At 40.7% G+C, this 17,381-nt stretch overlaps 1 protein-coding gene across 1 annotated transcript in view; it reads right to left on the bottom strand.

Moving 5' to 3' along the window:
* Nucleotides 1-2,391: 2,391 nt before the first annotated feature.
* cabp4 (calcium binding protein 4) overlaps nt 2,392-17,381 on the bottom strand; it is an 87,586-nt gene continuing 72,596 nt past the window's right edge. The window contains exon 7 of the mRNA XM_012966747.3: nt 2,392-2,564. Coding sequence (XP_012822201.1) covers nt 2,536-2,564 — 29 coding nt within the window. The 3' untranslated portion in view covers nt 2,392-2,535. The remainder of the gene's footprint in view (nt 2,565-17,381) is intronic.

The raw sequence follows: 17,381 nt of genomic DNA, 5'->3' as shown, positions 1-17,381 counted from the left end.
AGTACCAATTCATCATTTCGCATGCGATAACACTCATATCACATGCGCAAAAAGAAATGCATTATCGCAAAGCGTTAATTTTTACTGCATTGCAGTAATTATCGCATAGAAATAATACTAACGCATGGTTCACAAACACACATGAAGCGTTAAACGGGTAAAATGTGGTGATAATTACTGTGAAACTTAACGCCTCCTAGGAGTAGGCGTTACTAAGCAAAATTGCAGCTGGTGATTGTCTGTGGTGACAAGATGGAGTTTGCAGTCAGATTTTTTCAAGTATGTGATCTTCCTAGAGTGATGCATGCTTGTGTTTTCAGGGAAATGGTAATTTTCAGAATAGTAATTTTCAGAAAGTAACTGCTACGTGTGTAATAGCATGCGCTGATATCGCGTGCTACGAAATAACACATAAATATATCGCATGGTTTAAAATATCGCTTAAAAATCTTTATCCCGAGTCTAGGGTTGTGTTAAAGTCTCCCATCATGCAGATAGGGGCGGAGGAGAGAAAAAAAACTATAAGTTGCAAAAATAAATCTAAAATGATATCCCAAATCAAAGAAAGATCAATTAACCATGCCTTATTTTCATAGTATCATTGCAGTTATTGTCACAGTCCTGACAGTTGCTGATTTTACTATATTCTTTATTCTGGATTTTATCAGGTTTGTACAAGAATGGGTACATTACATATTACAATATCTAGTTCAACTTGCCAGCTTTAAATAAAACTGAAAGTGATAGTTCCAAAACATCACCTTTTTAACAGATCTATTCTACATTTGTGTAATTTGTATATAAGAGGCTGACTCACCACTTATCCAATGTCCAAGACAGTGCTGTCCAACTTCTGTGGTGTCAAGGGCCCGGAATTTCTCCAGCGTACATAGTGGCTGCTAATGGAAGCCAATTTTGACCACACGCCTTTTTTAACCACACTCACTTCAAACCACACACATATTATCACAAGAGGTTTTAAGACCCTGCCCACATTAATGGTGGTAGAGCAGCATAAACCTAAATGGTTGGTGCTCACTGTGGGGATATCAACCATAATTCATATGTGAAAGAATTATATATTATGTCATATGCCTCCTCCCCTGTGGATAGCACAGCAACCCCCAGCTCATACTTACACACCTTAGGGACCATTTAATGACTATATCCAGCTGCTAACAAACTCCCAGAACAAACCCTTGCCAGGTTCACATCCCACAGACAGCATAGGGCAGGCAGAGTATGGCCCACAGGCAGCAAAGGGCAGGCTTAGTATGGCACACACACAGGTAGCATAGGGCAGGCACATTATGGCACAAACAGGCAGTACTTTGCCTGCACTATGCTGCCTGTGTGTGCCATACTCTGCCTGCCCTTCGCTGCCCATGTGTGCCATAATCTACTTGCCCTACCCTGCCTGTGCCATACTCTGCCTGCCCTATGCTGCCTGTATGTGCCATACTCTGCCTGCCCTATGCTGCCTGTGTGCCAAACTACAGTACAGGTATCGGACCCGTTATCCAGAATGCTTAGGACCAAGTGTATCCCGGATAAGTGGTCTTTCCATAATTTGGATCTCCATACCTTAAGTCTGCTAAAAAATTCATAAAACATTAATTACCCCCAATAGGATTGTTTTGCATCCAATAAGGATTATTTATATCTTAGTTGGAATCAATTACAAAGTACTGTTTTATTACTACAGAGAAAAAGGAAATCAGTATTCAAATTCTGAATTATTTGATGATTAAAATGGAGCCTATGGGAGACGGGCTTTCCGTAATTCGGAGCTTTCTGGATAACGTGTTTCCGGATAAGGGGTCCGAAACCTGTACTAATACAGTCAATGAAAAATGTCAGTTTTTATATCATTTGGTCAGGATGAGATTTTTTTATTAACTGTACCCTTTGTAACTAGTGCAATCAGCATATTTATTGTAGATGTGTCCATTTCTCTAATGGGTATATTTATAAAGCTGTGCAAAAAGTGGTGTTAGAACATGCCAAATATAGGCATTTCAACAAGGTCAGCAAAAAAAAAACTGCTCTATTTTTAACAGGAGAATTTCTTTGCTGCCTGAATTTTTCCCACAGGTGGTGCAAAATAATAGCACAAATTACATTGGTTTGTTGTAAAATAAACAGGCCAGATTTGTGGGCAGGCAAGATCTGGGTGCGGCATGGGGACTAGGCAGGAGATTTTGACCCAGTCCCCCAAGCTGGTGATCAGTAAAACTGCAGTAGCAAGAGTGGGAAGGAGTGTGCTAGCAGGAGGGCGGGGGTTGCAAGTGGTTTAGGGGTGCCTTTATCTTTAAATCCAGCCCTGAACTACCAATCTTTATAAATATTATAAAAATTAAGCATTGTTAAAAATATACCCCTAAATTTCAATTATCCAAAAGTATTTAATTTTCTTTTAAAACACAAAGTACATTATACTACATCAAAAGTAAGGTACAAAGTAATATCCTTGAATTTCAGATGATCCATGAAGATTTATAAGGAATCACTTGATCACAATGTGCGTAGATGAGTTTATCTTGAAGACAGCATCATGACAAACTCTGAAAAATAAAGACAAAAAATTGTTTTTAAAGAATCTTAAAAAGGTTAATTTCAGATTTTGATGAACATGGCCTCACTTAAAAAGACAAGAAAGTGTGAATTTATTTGGGGCACCAACATTTAAGGGACTTCCAGCGAGTCCAAATGCTAAGCTTTTCCTCCCAGGCCAGTGCATAGGAAAAAACTGCAACAGCTCAGGAAAGAAAGTAACAGAGTACTATGCTGCTGTATTTTACTTACCTTTCCTGGGTATACTCATGTGCAGTAGAGTAAAGCTGCAATTTTCCTCTACTGTGTGTATGCACACCCAAGCTGGGTGCATCTTGGAATAAGGTAAGTTGGTGGCATAAAGAACAAAAATGGTATACAGCAGAACTCTGATTTTATGTTTTCTGTTGGAAGGCGTCAAAACAGCATAATTTCTAGCACAACCTAAAATTCAGGAATAAAAAGAATACCACTTGCCTGTATAGGACCCGGAAAAACATTAAATCAGGGTATATAAATTGAGTTTTTTGCAGTATTTAAGTGATATTTACATGCCTTATGTGCTGAGAAAAAGGGAAAGAAATGAAAACGGAGAACTAAAGGGATTTAACAGCATTTCCATTCTAAAAGATATTATATGCAAGTTTACGAGTACCCACTCCTACATTATTCTGCTGTTATTACTTTAATTCTCTGTAGATACCTAGTCATCAATATTAAGCGCTCTTAATGGCCTGTAGAGCAAGGTGGCACAGTTGTGGCCAGTGGCACAAATGTGACTTTCATATAGTCGTACAAAAGCCAGCGTCAAAAAAAACAAAATAAAAAAAATTTTCTTTGCTTCATGGTTTTATAGGTTTTCTGGAGTCAAAACTCCCAACTGAAAAAATCAAGCATTAGTAAATCATCATCAACTTTTGAAAATAGTATCTTTCAGTTGTGCATATTTATTGTGGAAAGATTAGCTGGTAGGTAAACTTAAAGGACATGTCAACCCCAAAAATAAGTTTTTGGCTAATAAAAGAAAACAATTCTAAGCATAAGTTATTTGTAAATGTAATTGCTATTCATAGGCGGAGGGTGACTTTTTTGTTTGGAGAGGCTAAAGATGGGCCATACATAAACTGACCTAAAGCTAATGTAAGACTTAGTGGAGTCGCTGCTGGTGTAAAAAATGAACCTCCCAACTACTTGCGGTTCCCACTGACTTCCAAGGATTCTGTGCGAAAGTGCGGGTGGGAGTGCTTTTTTTTACCCTAAACTGCTTAGGATGTAAAAGTATTCATACGTGCACTTCTGTAAGGGGATCTGCACACATTTGTGTTTTCTGATCAGTTAGGGGTAGTTCACCTTTAAATTCACTTTTAATATAATGTAGACTGATATTCTGAAAAAAATTGCAATTGGTCCTATTTTATTTTTAATGGTTTTTAAGTTATTTAGCTTTTTGTTCAGCAGCTCTCAATTTGGTATGTCAGCAGCTATCTGGTTGCTAGGGTCTTATTTACCCTAGCAACCAGGTAGTGGTTTAAACAAGAGATGGGAATATGAATAGTTAAGGGGCCAGAATGGAAAAATAAGTAATAAAAAATGACAATAATAATAAAATTATAGCCTCGCAGAGCAATAATTTTTGGCTTCCATTTGAAAGCTGGAAATAGGCAGAAGAAAAAGGCAAATTATTCAAGAACTATGAAAAAATTAATTAGGAAGACCAATTGCAAAGTTGCTAGGAATAGGCCATTCCATATAATACTAAAAGTTAAGTTAAAAGTGAACCACCCCTTTATATGTGGTTCCGTTTGTTTTATAGCAAGAAAGGCAGTGGGTACCGACACCCCAGGCACATTATATACAGTGAGACGCAGTCTGTATTTCCAAAACCAGCACATTATAGGCAGTGAGATGCAGTGGGTACTAATGGCAGATATTCAGGTCCTGGCACTATAACAAAAAACAACAACAAATATATAAAAGCACAATGAGCTTTTTCAGGGGGAAAGAACTAACTTACCATCCATCTGTTAGGATAGGTGATAGGCATATTATAGATGTCAGGTCAGGCAAAAAACAATTTAATTTCAGGTAGTGATTCAGCCTTTTAGAACTGTAAAGTACCTGTAGGAGTGGGATGAAATCTGCAGCTAAAGTTGAGAGTTGGTTCTCAGGTAAAATTTACAGTCTGCAGATTCTTCTTTTCAGTCTTCATTTCTGCAATGCGACTGAAGAGTTTGTAATATCTCCTGAGCCCTGTCTGCATCTGTGCTTTGGTTGGTCAATTTTACTGTCTGTCAAGAAAGCTGTGCTCTGATTGGAGAATCCACAAGAAGAAAGATCCAATAAGAGCACAGCCAATTACAGCAGAAACAGAGCTTGCAGGAACAGGAGAACATTTCCAGGACAGTACAGAAACGGAGTGGAAATCAGGTCCTGCCAAGCAGGTCCAAACCTGAGGAGGCTTAGCCTCCCCTAGCATTATTGAAAATCCGCCTTATGTTGCTACTGAAAGCAGCATTTGCTTAACTCCTGGCTGTTTCTTTTTTGTGGCAAAGGTCAGTCTCTTCCAGCAAGACAGGTCTGTTAATCTTCTGGCTTGTGTTACATTGTTTTAAGAGTTAGAGCCACCAGGGCAGAACATAGAAAAAAGGACAGATAAATGCTGCTTTTAATAGCAGTTATATATACAAATAACTCAAACCATTACAAATTTGTAATGAATATATATTGCAAGGTTGCTTAGAATTTCTTTTTTTAGCAAAAAATTGTATTCTAGGTTGACTTGTCCTTTAAAAAAAACACACCAACAAGGTTTCAAAAAATATAAAGCATTCTCACAGTAGCATCCAGCAAAAACCTGCCCCTGCTAATTTCAAGAGTCAAAATTCCAATTGTTAAATTTGAGTTTTGGCTCTAATACTGCAGCATGCTCTCTGCACTAGTGATGCAGACCCCCCTCAACCAGGTCCAATGCAAATAAATTAAGTGGGGGTGACGGGAACTAAGCTGCCGCAGGCTGAACTTTTACAAACACAACCTTTTTTAATCAGAGGCCCATTGGCACACTCTCAAGCTCAGGCCAAGCCAAAACCCACAGGTAGTAGAACACACGCACAATCATTTGCATTGCTGTTTAATTTGGCATGTAGCCCCCAAATGGTTATCACAGACAGCAACATTAATGTTTTGGAAGCATCCACTCCCTTTGTCAAGCATAAAGTGTCTGATTAACCCACCAGGGTTTTAAGAAATCATAGGTCACATGATCTTATCACAAATCCTACCCAATAAGGCAAAAAAAAACCCTTATACCATTATGGTCTATGGAACAAGACATATTAGTGAGCACCTTCTTAAGTCCAAAATCACAATATAGCTGAAAAATACATATAGCACATATCAAAAATTCCATATTAAAAACAGAAAAAACACAATAAACAAAACTCAAAGGAACACATATCATAATCTTCGTTAAGTCCAATAGGTTGTAAGGTCCTCAGTTTTTAAATCCAATATACTTCTCTATGTTTGAGTCTATTGACACGATCAGGGCCGCCATCAGGGGGGCACAGGGGGGCCAGTTGTCCTGGGCCCAGACGATCCTCGCTCTTTAAAGGGGGCACGGCTGTGATACAGTTTAGCTCAGGTCCCCTTTAAAGAATTATGGACCCTGATTGGTTGCACCCTGTGCGTGCGCATGACGTCAGTACGCACAGGGCGCAACCATCTAAAAGTGTGCGGATGAAGCAGGGAGCCGGGGGACAGACATAGCCGAAGGACGGAGGAAGCTGGCAGAAGCAGGAGGATTAAGCTGGGGGGAGCCGCAGAAAGCTGTAGGTCGCTGGTGGGATGATGCTGGAGGATGTTGGGGAGGATGATGAAGGGGTGGAGGATCAGGAAGCAGTGGGGAGTGAGCCATAGCATGAGGACACTGGGGGAGGACCAGCAATTATTTAGGCCTGAGCTAGTACCAATGCAAAACGTAACCCCTGGCTACCAATGTTTTAGGGGAAAGGCCCTGGCTACCAATGTGTGTCCTTTGTACTGATGGGAGGGGTCACTGGGGGAGGGGCCATTTGGAGGCAGGGCGTAGGAAGAGGGGGGCCCAGAACATTTTGTTGTGAGGGGCCCCGTGATTTCTGATGGCAGCCCTGGACACGATCTCCCCCCCCAAACGGAGTTTGTCACTTGTTCCAAAACTAGAAACCGATCATCATGGCTGTATCCACAATCCGAATAATGTCTTGGTACAGGCATTATACTGTATGCATACAGTGATGTGGGAACGTATATGGCGTATCCCACCCCAGGTGATGACAACTCTAAGTGTGGACCCACCCCCTCATGGAAATCCATAAAGAGCAGACAAATTATGAGGTGGTGCAAACAGTAATAAAAAGTGATGAACGATTCAGGTCAAATATTAGAATAAATCTAGAAATCAGCGATATTAACATAACAAATGATGAAACAATTCAGGTCTCAATCTAGGATGCAAAAAGAACAATGTTGGTGTCATGCGAATCCCATGGGTTTTAGAAGGAGAAGAAATGTTTCAATTTATAAGTGGAAAAATGGAAGTACAACGTTGCCAAAATTTGTAGTATTATTTAGCAGCTGAAGTAACAGTTATGAAGTTATAATGGATGGAAAGACATGTTACTGCTGTTGGAGGTTCAGTGTGCCTAATCTGCCTGATGGGTCATTAAAAAGTATGTTTGTACCTACTGAGATTGTGTGCGGTACCCACTTCACTAGGTAAAGAACGAAGAAGTTACATATTTTCAAAAATATGGGTGTATTTCTGGTAAGTATAAGAATCCATGATATGGACACGGAGACCACTTCGTATTAGAACCCTGTGTGGGTTAAAGACATAGCCAGGAGCCAGGAGACCATAGCCAGGAGCGGATTCAGATAAACCGGTTCAAAGATGTGTTAATTATAAACTGGTGGTGAGTATGTCAAAAAGATAAAAACCTTATGGTTACTGAACTGAAAAACTAATTGTGTACCGGCAAATATGTAATTCCTATAAGGCTCTAGAGTAATATTAAAATCAGTAATTAAAACAGGTAGGTGTACAAATGAGATGGATACAGTGTATGTAGAAAAAGCAAACATAAACGAAAAAAAAAAAAGGGAGGTAGAGAAGGAAACAGAAACGCACCTAAATAGAGAAATGTTTTCTTTCTACGTTTCTCATTCTACAGTTCCCATTCTTGGGACATTCAAGAAACGAAACGAGAGTGTCCTCTGACTGAAGGTATAGGATATTCTGTTATCAGACCAGTATTCTCTTTCACTATGCATTCTGGCTTTGCGATAGGAGTGCAGCTGTGCTGCTCTGGTTGGAATATGCACAAAGTCACTGTGCGGTATGTTTGTTAATTACACCTTTATAAATAGGGTCTAAAGATCTGATAAGAGTATAATTATATACCCATATATATTGTGGGGGTATCCATTGAGGTCTCGTACATATTTAATTGTAGGGGGACTAGGTAGCAAATGTGGTCACTATACCCCTATTTTTATGTGGGGAATTTGGCAACATAATGTTCCACTTCTATACTATGATAATATGCTCAAGGTAGTATGGCCCCCCTGACAGTGACTCTATTCGACAATCACAGGAGAGGATTACAGCAAGTTAAAGTAGCTCTGCGGAGTTTCTATTTGGTGTAGAGAAGATGAAATTGAGCTATAAAAAGTCAGTATATTATGAGGTTATACAGAAAGAATATACAGAGACAGACAAAGGTGGTAAGTACGGGTTTGTGCATTATGGGATCATCAGCATGTCAGAAAAGTACAGAGATCAAGAGGGAGTGTGGGAAAGAGACAGAGAGAAAGTTAAGGGGACGAAAGGAGAAGGTACATAGTTACATAGTTACATAGTTACATAGGGTTGAAAAAAGACCAGTGTCCATCAAGTTCAACCCATCCAAGTAAACCCAGCACACCTAACCCACACCTACCAATCTATACACTCACATACATAAACTATAAATAAAGGTAGACCCAATAGAGGTGTTATGGTGGAAAGAAATATATGTATATTCCAGACTGGAGGTGTAGGGATCCCCAAAATTGGGCCCCTTAGGACGGGTATCCCTAAGAATAGGCCCCAGGGTGGAACTGTGGTATTGGGACACCTAAGGTGGTCTGGGAGGTTATCAGTTAAAAGGGAGTTTCCCTGTAGTTCAGACAGCAGCCACTAGGTGTGTAAGGATATAAAAGGGAGTGCAGCCATGTGCTGTTAGGTTTTCCAGCCTGGGACCCCCTTCTGTGAAGAGGTGTATAACAGGCCAGTGTTTTAGATAGCAGTGGACAATAAAAGGTCATTCTAGGAGTGACAGACAGGGTTAACTAGCCAGGCAGATATAGCCCCAACAGGAGCAAGTGGGGTTAAGACCCCCCCCACCCAGCATTACATCGCTGGAGTCAGGGGGTATAGTGGTCAGTTAGGTGGAGATTCCTAATCAAGGGGTGCTTAGGCGTGAGTACCTGGGTGAGGTCTCAAAGGGGTGTCCGCTTGGCGGGAGTACCGAGGAAAGCCCTAGAGAGGGTCTTCTGGCATGAGTACCGGAGGGAGCCCCAAGGAGGATCACCTGGCAGGAGTACCGTGGGTAGCCCCAAGGAGAGAGGTTCTCCAAAGAGGAGAGTGTACTCTGACTTTTATGTGTATTGCTCTTGGATACCCTGCCTGCCTGTCTACAATAAATAAGTTCTTCTGGTTCAATATAATACTAGTGTCCTGGTCTCTTCCTGCTCGGTAAGCAGCTACCCCAAGGGAAGGGGCAAGGTACCGGGAGTTGCAGGGAGTCCTTGACCAAGGAGTACCATACAATTCTAAGTTTCGCAGGGAGGGGAATTATAGTTTCACCTATACCTACCCTGGGTGGAGGCACGCCATTCAGCAAAGTATACCTGTTCCCCCATAGTAAGCGGGGGCTCGGGGCTCCTGTAGCGTCAACAGCATAAGCAGTAGCAGCACTGTCACAAAAGTGGACTACAGAGGTAACAATATAAAATACAGAGACTGTCTTCTAGACCTACCGGTGAGGATATACAAACAATATTAGGCACAAAATGTACACACAGAAAAATGTCACAATATGGGGAAAAAAAACACACAGCGTGAAGTACGAAGGTCAATTCACGGAAGGTAAAATGAAGAATAGGACTCAAGGACATTCAGACCGAAGGGATTCAATGTGTAAAGTTTATGTATCCAGCGCAATTCCATTTGTAATAAAACTTTTTCACGATTGTCCCCTCATATGGGGGGGGGTACATGGTCAGTTAGCATTGTTCATAGACAAGCCAAAGAATGTTTATGCCTTAGGAAGTGGGCTGCAATAGGTGTGTCAGCTTTTCCAGAGTCCAGGGCTGCCCTTATGTCAGACCTGTGGTCAGATCGTTTTTCCCACGTAGAACGTGACCACATAGGCATTTAATGAAATAAATGATGTACTTTGAGGTGCAGGTCAGTCTGTGTTTGATAAAAATAGTCTTACCGGTATGAGGATGGTTGAAAGATGGTCCTGTGATTATGTTGCTGCATGTAGTACAGGAAGGGCATCTGTAGCAACCCAGTTTAGATGTATTTAACCACATGGTTGATTTTTCAGTCTTGTAAAGGTGAATTGGGTCTGTCTTGAATAGTAAATCCCTCATTTGTAAGCGCCAAACATAGTATATTAGGTTTTCACTTGTTTCACAATGTAACTTTGACACAGGCTGGTGTTACAGCCGAAACATTAGTTGTCTATTTACTTCAATAAAATATTGAAATTGAATTCTAAGTCCTGTGTGAGCGGTACCTACTCATCGGCACCTGTTCATTGAAACCTTCGAGGACTGCACCCAGGTGCAATACCTTTCGATAACGTGAGTGCATAGAAAAATATTAATACAAATATCAATACAGCAATGTTTGAGTAGTCTATCTCCTTTCTTAAAGGAGAAGCACAGGTAAAAATCTAAGTAAGCTTAGGGTTGGGGCAAGAGTCTGCATAGCTCTCTCCTCCTCTCTTTTTTTGCTTCCCCTCCCATAGTAACATAGTAACATAGTAAGTTGGGTTGAAAAAAGACATACGTCCATCAAGTTCAACCATAATGCCTATATATAACCTGCCTAACTACTAGTTGATCCAGAGGAAGGCAAAAACCCCATCTGAAGCCTCTCTAATTTGCCGCAGAGGGGAAAAAATTCCTTCCTGACTCCAAGATGGCAATCGGACCAGTCCCTGGGTCAACTAGTACTAAGAGCTATCTCCCATAACCCTGTATTCCCTCACTTGCTAAGAATCCATCCAGCCCCTTCTTAAAGTTATATAATGTATCAGCCAGCACGACTGATTCGGGGAGGGAATTCCACAACTTCACAGCTCTCACTGTAAAAAATCCTTTCCGAATATTTAAATGGAACCTCCCTTCTTCTAAACGAAGTGGGTGCCCTCGTGTCCGTTGGAAGGACCTACTGGTAAATAAAACATTAGAAAGGTTATTATATGATCCCTTTATATATTTATACATAGTTATCATGTCACCTCTTAAGCGCCTCTTCTCCAGTGTAAACAGACCCAACTTGGCCAGTCTTTCTTCATAACTGAGACTTTCCATACCCTTTACCAGCTTAGTTGCCCTTCTCTGGACCCTCTCTAACTCAATAATGTCCCGTTTGAGCACTGGAGACCAAAACTGAACAGCATATTCTAGATGGGGCCTTACCAGCGCTCTGTAAAGGGGAAGAATAACCCCCTCCTCCCGTGAATCTATACCCCTTTTAATACAGCTCAAAACCTTGTTTGCCCTTGCAGCTGCTGCCTGGCATTGCTTGCTACAGCCAAGTTTATTATCTACAAGGACTCCAAGGTCCTTCTCCATTATGGATTTGCCTAGTGCAGTCCCATTAAGGGTATACGGGGCTTGCATATTTTTACATCCCAGGTGCATGACCTTACATTTATCCACATTAAATCTCATCTGCCACTTAGCTGCCCAGATTGCCAGTTGGTCAAGATCCTGCTGCAGGGATGTCACATCCTGGATAGAATTGACTGGTCTGCAGAGTTTTGTGTCATCTGCAAACACTGATACATTACTCATAATACCCTCCCCTAAGTCATTTATGAACAAATTAAACAAAAGTGGACCCAGTACAGAACCCTGAGGGACCCCACTGAGGACCTTATTCCAAGTAGAGAATGTGCCATTAACAACCACCCTCTGTACCCGATCCTGTAGCCAATTTTCTATCCATGTGCAAACGACTTCACTAAGACCAACAGACCTTAGTTTAGAAAGCAGTCGTTTGTGGGGAACGGTATCAAATGCTTTGGCAAAATCCAAATAGATTATATCTACTGCATCCCCACTGTCCAGCTTCTTACTTACCACATCATAAAAAGCAATTAAATTGGTCTGACATGACCTGTCCTTCATAAAGCCATGCTGATTACTGCTCATAATGGCATTCTCCACTACATAATTTTGAATGTGATCCCTTAACAAGCCTTCAAATAACTTGCCCACCACGGATGTCAAACTTACAGGCCTATAATTGCCAGGCTGAGATCTTACTCCCTTTTTAAATATGGGAATGACATTCGCCTTCTTCCAATCCCTAGGTACCATACCTGATGAAAGAGAGTCTGAGAATATCAGAAACAAGGGCCACTGCAATTCTGCCCCTAGCTCTCTCAGTACCCGAGGGTGTATTCCATCTGGCCCAGGTGCCTTGTTTACATTTATCGTGTGTAACCCTTTAAGCACCATATCCTGTGCCAACCACTGTGTAGTTGGAGCTGAGGCAACAGTGAAGCTATTGGGTGGGACTTGGCCCACTGGCTCCTCTACTGTATACACAGAAGGAAAGAACTGGTTAAGCACATCTGCCTTTTCTGTATCCGCTGTAACCATATTGTTATTATAACTCAATGGGGCCACACCCTCAACCTGCATCTTTTTACTATTAATATACTTAAAAAACTTTTTGGGGTTAGTCTTGGCCTCGGCCGCGATGCGCTCCTCATTTTCTATCTTTGCCTTCCGGATTGCTATTTTACAACACTTGTTATAGTGTTTATAATCATTAAACGCAGCTACTGTCCCCTCTGACTTATATTTCTTAAAAGCTTTCCTTTTTTTCCCTATTAACTTCTTTACCTCAGAGTTAAGCCACATAGGGTGATTCTTAACACTTCTACTTTTTCTTATTAATGGAATGAATTGAGAACAGTAATGATTTAATATCATTTTAAATGACAACCATTTCTGCTCTGTGTTTTTATCAGAAAACATAATGCCCCAATCTATGCCCTGAAGCGCTGCCCTTAAGGAGCTAAAATTTGCCTTCCTAAAATTCAGTGTCTTTGTTGCCCCCGTGTAAATTTGTTTCCTGCACCAAACATCAAATGAAATAACATTATGGTCACTATTGCCCAGGGGTTCAACCACTTGCACATTTGCTATACGTTCTGGGTCATTAGAGATCACTAGATCTAGTATAGCATGGTTCCTGGTTGGCTCCTCAACAACTTGTGACATAAAGTTGTCATGCAGCAAGTTTATAAACTTGTTCCCATTTACTGTCCTGGCAGTACTATTGCAGTACCGGTCCCCCGATCGCGTCGCCAGCCAATGACAGCAGTGGGCACGTGATGATGACATGTCCACTGCTGTCCCTTTAAATATCGCCGCCTACAGTCTAAAAAATTTTTTTTTCACATTTCTTCTTCTATCTTTGTCATTATTACACTTTTGCACACATACACACTTATTTACAACTTTCCCAAGCACACACATATACTTACACACACACTTACACTTTTTTTTTTTTTTTTTTCTTTCTTTCTTTCTTTGCTTTCTTTGGCAGCCTTTTTTTTTACTAAAACTTTATTTCTGATCTTGCTCTATAATTATCTGATTTATTTGGTTGCATTTTAGTGTTTTTTTGGCATTTTCATAATTGATTTCTGTTTTTTAATTATTCTATTGCATTGTAACTTTTTTATTGCTATTGGGTGCTGAATTTGCAGTGACGTTGGTGGATCCAGGGCTCTGGCCACTGATTTCATTGCAATAATTGTTCTTCTGTTGGTTTGGGTGGTTTTATTGGATTTTACTGATTTTATTGTGTTTTATCTTTGCATTATTCTTTATTGTGTATTTAGTGCCCCAAAAAGGTTGCTTTTGCAGTGACATTGGTGGATCCAGGGCTCTGACCACCGATTTCATTGCAATTATTGTTCTTCTGTTGGTTTGGGTGGTTTTATTGGATTTTACTGATTTTATGGTGTTTTATCTTTGCATTGTTCTTTATTGTGTGTTTAGTGCCCCAAAAAAGGTTGCTTTTGCAGTGACATTGGTGGATCCAGGGCTCTGACCACCGATTTCATTGCAATTATTGTTCTTCTGTTGGTTTAGGTGGTTTTATTGGATTTTACTGATTTTATGGTGTTTTATCTTTGCATTGTTCTTTATTGTGTGTTTAGTGCCCCAAAAAAGGTTGCTTTTGCAGTGACATTGGTGGATCCAGGGCTCTGACCACCGATTTCATTGCAATTATTGTTCTTCTGTTGGTTTAGGTGGTTTTATTGGATTTTACTGATTTTATGGTGTTTTATCTTTGCATTGTTCTTTATTGTGTGTTTAGTGCCCCAAAAAAGGTTGCTTTTGCAGTGACATTGGTGGATCCAGGGCTCTGACCACCGATTTCATTGCAATTATTGTTCTTTGATTGCTTTTAGTGGTTTTATTCCATTTTAACTTCATTTGATTTCAGTTGTTCTAGAAAGGTCCAGAGGTGCTAAGTTCAGATTGTTCTGGTAGTTTCTATTGCCAAAGGTTAACTCCTGGTCATCTCTTGCTGATGAGAGTGAGTTTTTTTTTCTAGCTTCTCCTATTACAAGTGTTCCAAGTGTTGTCTTGCTTGGTTTTTTTTTTGCTGATTGCTAGATTTGCAGTTGTCGGTATATTTCTGGCACAATGGCCAAACGGTTTTACAGCACCGAGGAAGCTGCTAGGTATTGCATGGACTCCAAGTCTGAGTCTGAGTATGTGCCATCTGACACCTCTACTGAGGAATCAGAGATAGAGGATAGTGACAAGGTTAGCGCAGAGGTTAGTAGTGGTGGCACGCTTACTGCTGAAGAGGCAGAGGCTGGTGGTAGTGCCCGAGATGTACCCATGGATGAGGTACATCCATGGGTACATGGAGGTTGTTTTCTCTGGGAAAGAGGCGCTTGCGAGGGGACATGATTACTCTGTACAAGTACATTAGAGGGGATTATAGGGAGATGGGGGGTGTTCTTTTTTCCCATAAAAACGATCAACGCACCAGAAGTCACCCCTTTAGATTAGAGGAACGGAGCTTCCATTTGAAGCAGCGTAGGTGGTTTTTCACGGTGAGGGCAGTGAGGTTGTGGAATGCCCTTCCTAGTGATGTGGTAATGGCAGATTCTGTTAATGCCTTTAAGAGGGGCCTAGATGAGTTCTTGAACAATCAGAATATCCAAGGCTATTGTGATACTAATATCTACAGTTAGTACTAGTGATTGTATTTATAGTTTATGTATGTGAGTGTATAGATTGGTAGGTGGGGGTTAGGTGTGCTGGGTTTACTTGGATGGGTTAAACTTGATGGACACTGGTCTTTTTTCAACCCTATGTAACTATGTAACTATGGATGTAGAAGAGGGTAGCACTGATGCAGCAGTTGGAGAGCCTGCGTGGGGGCCTCCCTGTAATTATGTCCCTGAAATTCCCCCTTTCACTGCAGTCCCTGGCCTTAATGTGGACACCACTAATTTTGAAATTATAGATTTTTTTAATCTCTATATTACAGAGGCCATCCTACAGGACATGGTCCGTTACACAAATTTGTATACTGAGCAGTATCTTGCCAGCAACCCTTTACCGGGTTTTTCAAGAGCCCAGGCATGGTATCCCACAAATATAAACGAAATAAAAAGATTCCTGGCTCTTACATTGGCAATGGGACTCGTAGAACGTAATTCTTTAGCTTCCTACTGGGATACCAATACAGTCCTTTCCATCCCTCTTTTTTCAGCCGTTATGCCAAGAAACCGTTATCAAATTTTATTGCGGTTTCTTCACTCTAACGACAACACAACGGCTGTTGCCCCTAATGAGCCCGGTTATGACAGGCTTTATAAATTGAGGCCCCTTATAGATAGCCTGTCTCAGCGCTTCGCAGAGGTTTACACCCCCTCCCAGAATGTCTGTGTAGATGAGTCCCTTTTGCTCTTCAAAGGGCGCCTAAGATTTCGCCAATATATCCCAAGTAAGCGTTCTCGCTATGGGATGAAATTTTACAAACTCTGTGAAAGCAGCACGGGCTACACTAGTTATTTGTAACTAAACAATGTATCAGTTTAAAAGTGAAAGGATGTGCTCATTAGATTACACTAACACCCAAGTGCAGTACTGCAAACTGCTTACCAGATGGCAGTATAGATGTAGCAGTCGAATTTATGTATCCAATATCGGCATCTGACTAGATAGATGAAAGTAGCATTCTTGATGAACCTCGCAACTGTATCCTCATATGAAACAAATCTGATTGCAGAACGTCGCTGTATCCTCAGTGAGGCACAAAAGGGAAGACAGCAACTGGTGCAATATTATTTATTATAAAAGCTCAAATAAAAGAATAAAACTTACAAACAACGAGGTATCACAAGCTCTTAAGATAGCCCAACGCGTTTCATGTACTTAGCGGTACACTTCCTCAGGAGCAGGTATCAAATGGTTAGGACCCCCAAATAAAGTGCCTTATATAGTGCTGTTACAACGGTATCAGTGCCTCATGTTTAGATTCCGTCTGGCATTAATGACGTCATCAGATGTCAGACTCACAATCATCCACTGAAGAGATGTGAGTGGGACTATTGTAACTATTTAAAACTAAATAAACTGGGGGGATGAAACCTAAATATGAACACTACTAAAAGCTACTAAAAGTTCTTATTGTTAATATGTCAAACCGGCCACATATGTGCCCCTATTTCTACCCGCCCAAATATTTGCGTGTTGTCATGGTTACCAACAAAAAAAAACAAGCGAATGAAACAACATGTACAAGGTATTCGGATAATCTTAAGCGCCCATTGGAGATGGCGGGGTAAGAAAACAGTGTTATGACATATACCGGCGTAATCTCAAAGACTTTAAAATGTATTGCAAAACGTTTAGGGAGCGGGAACTAAAAGAGATCACAAAGGCTTTAAATACAACTACTAACTGTCTAGATGGTAGAGACACGATCACTCAGGTAACCGGAGACTTAACTCACCCGCCCACATGCCGTAGGTATTATATGTAGCTCCATAGCAACAGCAACGCGCTGTACAAAGAGCGCTATGTGTATGTGTTGCGGTTAGACTAACAATAGTAACGACCACATATTGGCCTCCTAGTGTATCGGCTAACCGCTACTTATAACCTTCCGACGAATAATTTTTAACTGCTCAATGTAATATGTTCAGATGGCCCGCGGTTAAACCAAAGTTAGGGATCGCACGACTAAAATTAAAAACCTTAAAAGTGAAACAACTCGTGGACGGGGACTGCTAAACATAATAAGAAATATAATAAATAATAATTAATAACAAGTATCTACCTATAGCGGAGTGGGATGCTAGAAAGCCTAATAGGGAAAGATGTATTAGGAGACCATATGAGTACTGTATTGATAAGGAATTACATGTTTAAATTATTTAAATTATTTAAAATGCCGCTAGGTCTAGATCAATATTGAGTCCCATCGGCTGCAAAGTGTTCAACTTAAAAATCCAGTA

Source organism: Xenopus tropicalis, chromosome 7 (assembly GCF_000004195.4).
Source record: "Xenopus tropicalis strain Nigerian chromosome 7, UCB_Xtro_10.0, whole genome shotgun sequence".
Classification (NCBI taxonomy): domain Eukaryota; kingdom Metazoa; phylum Chordata; class Amphibia; order Anura; family Pipidae; genus Xenopus; species Xenopus tropicalis.
This window is presented reverse-complemented; position numbering and strand designations above follow the sequence as displayed.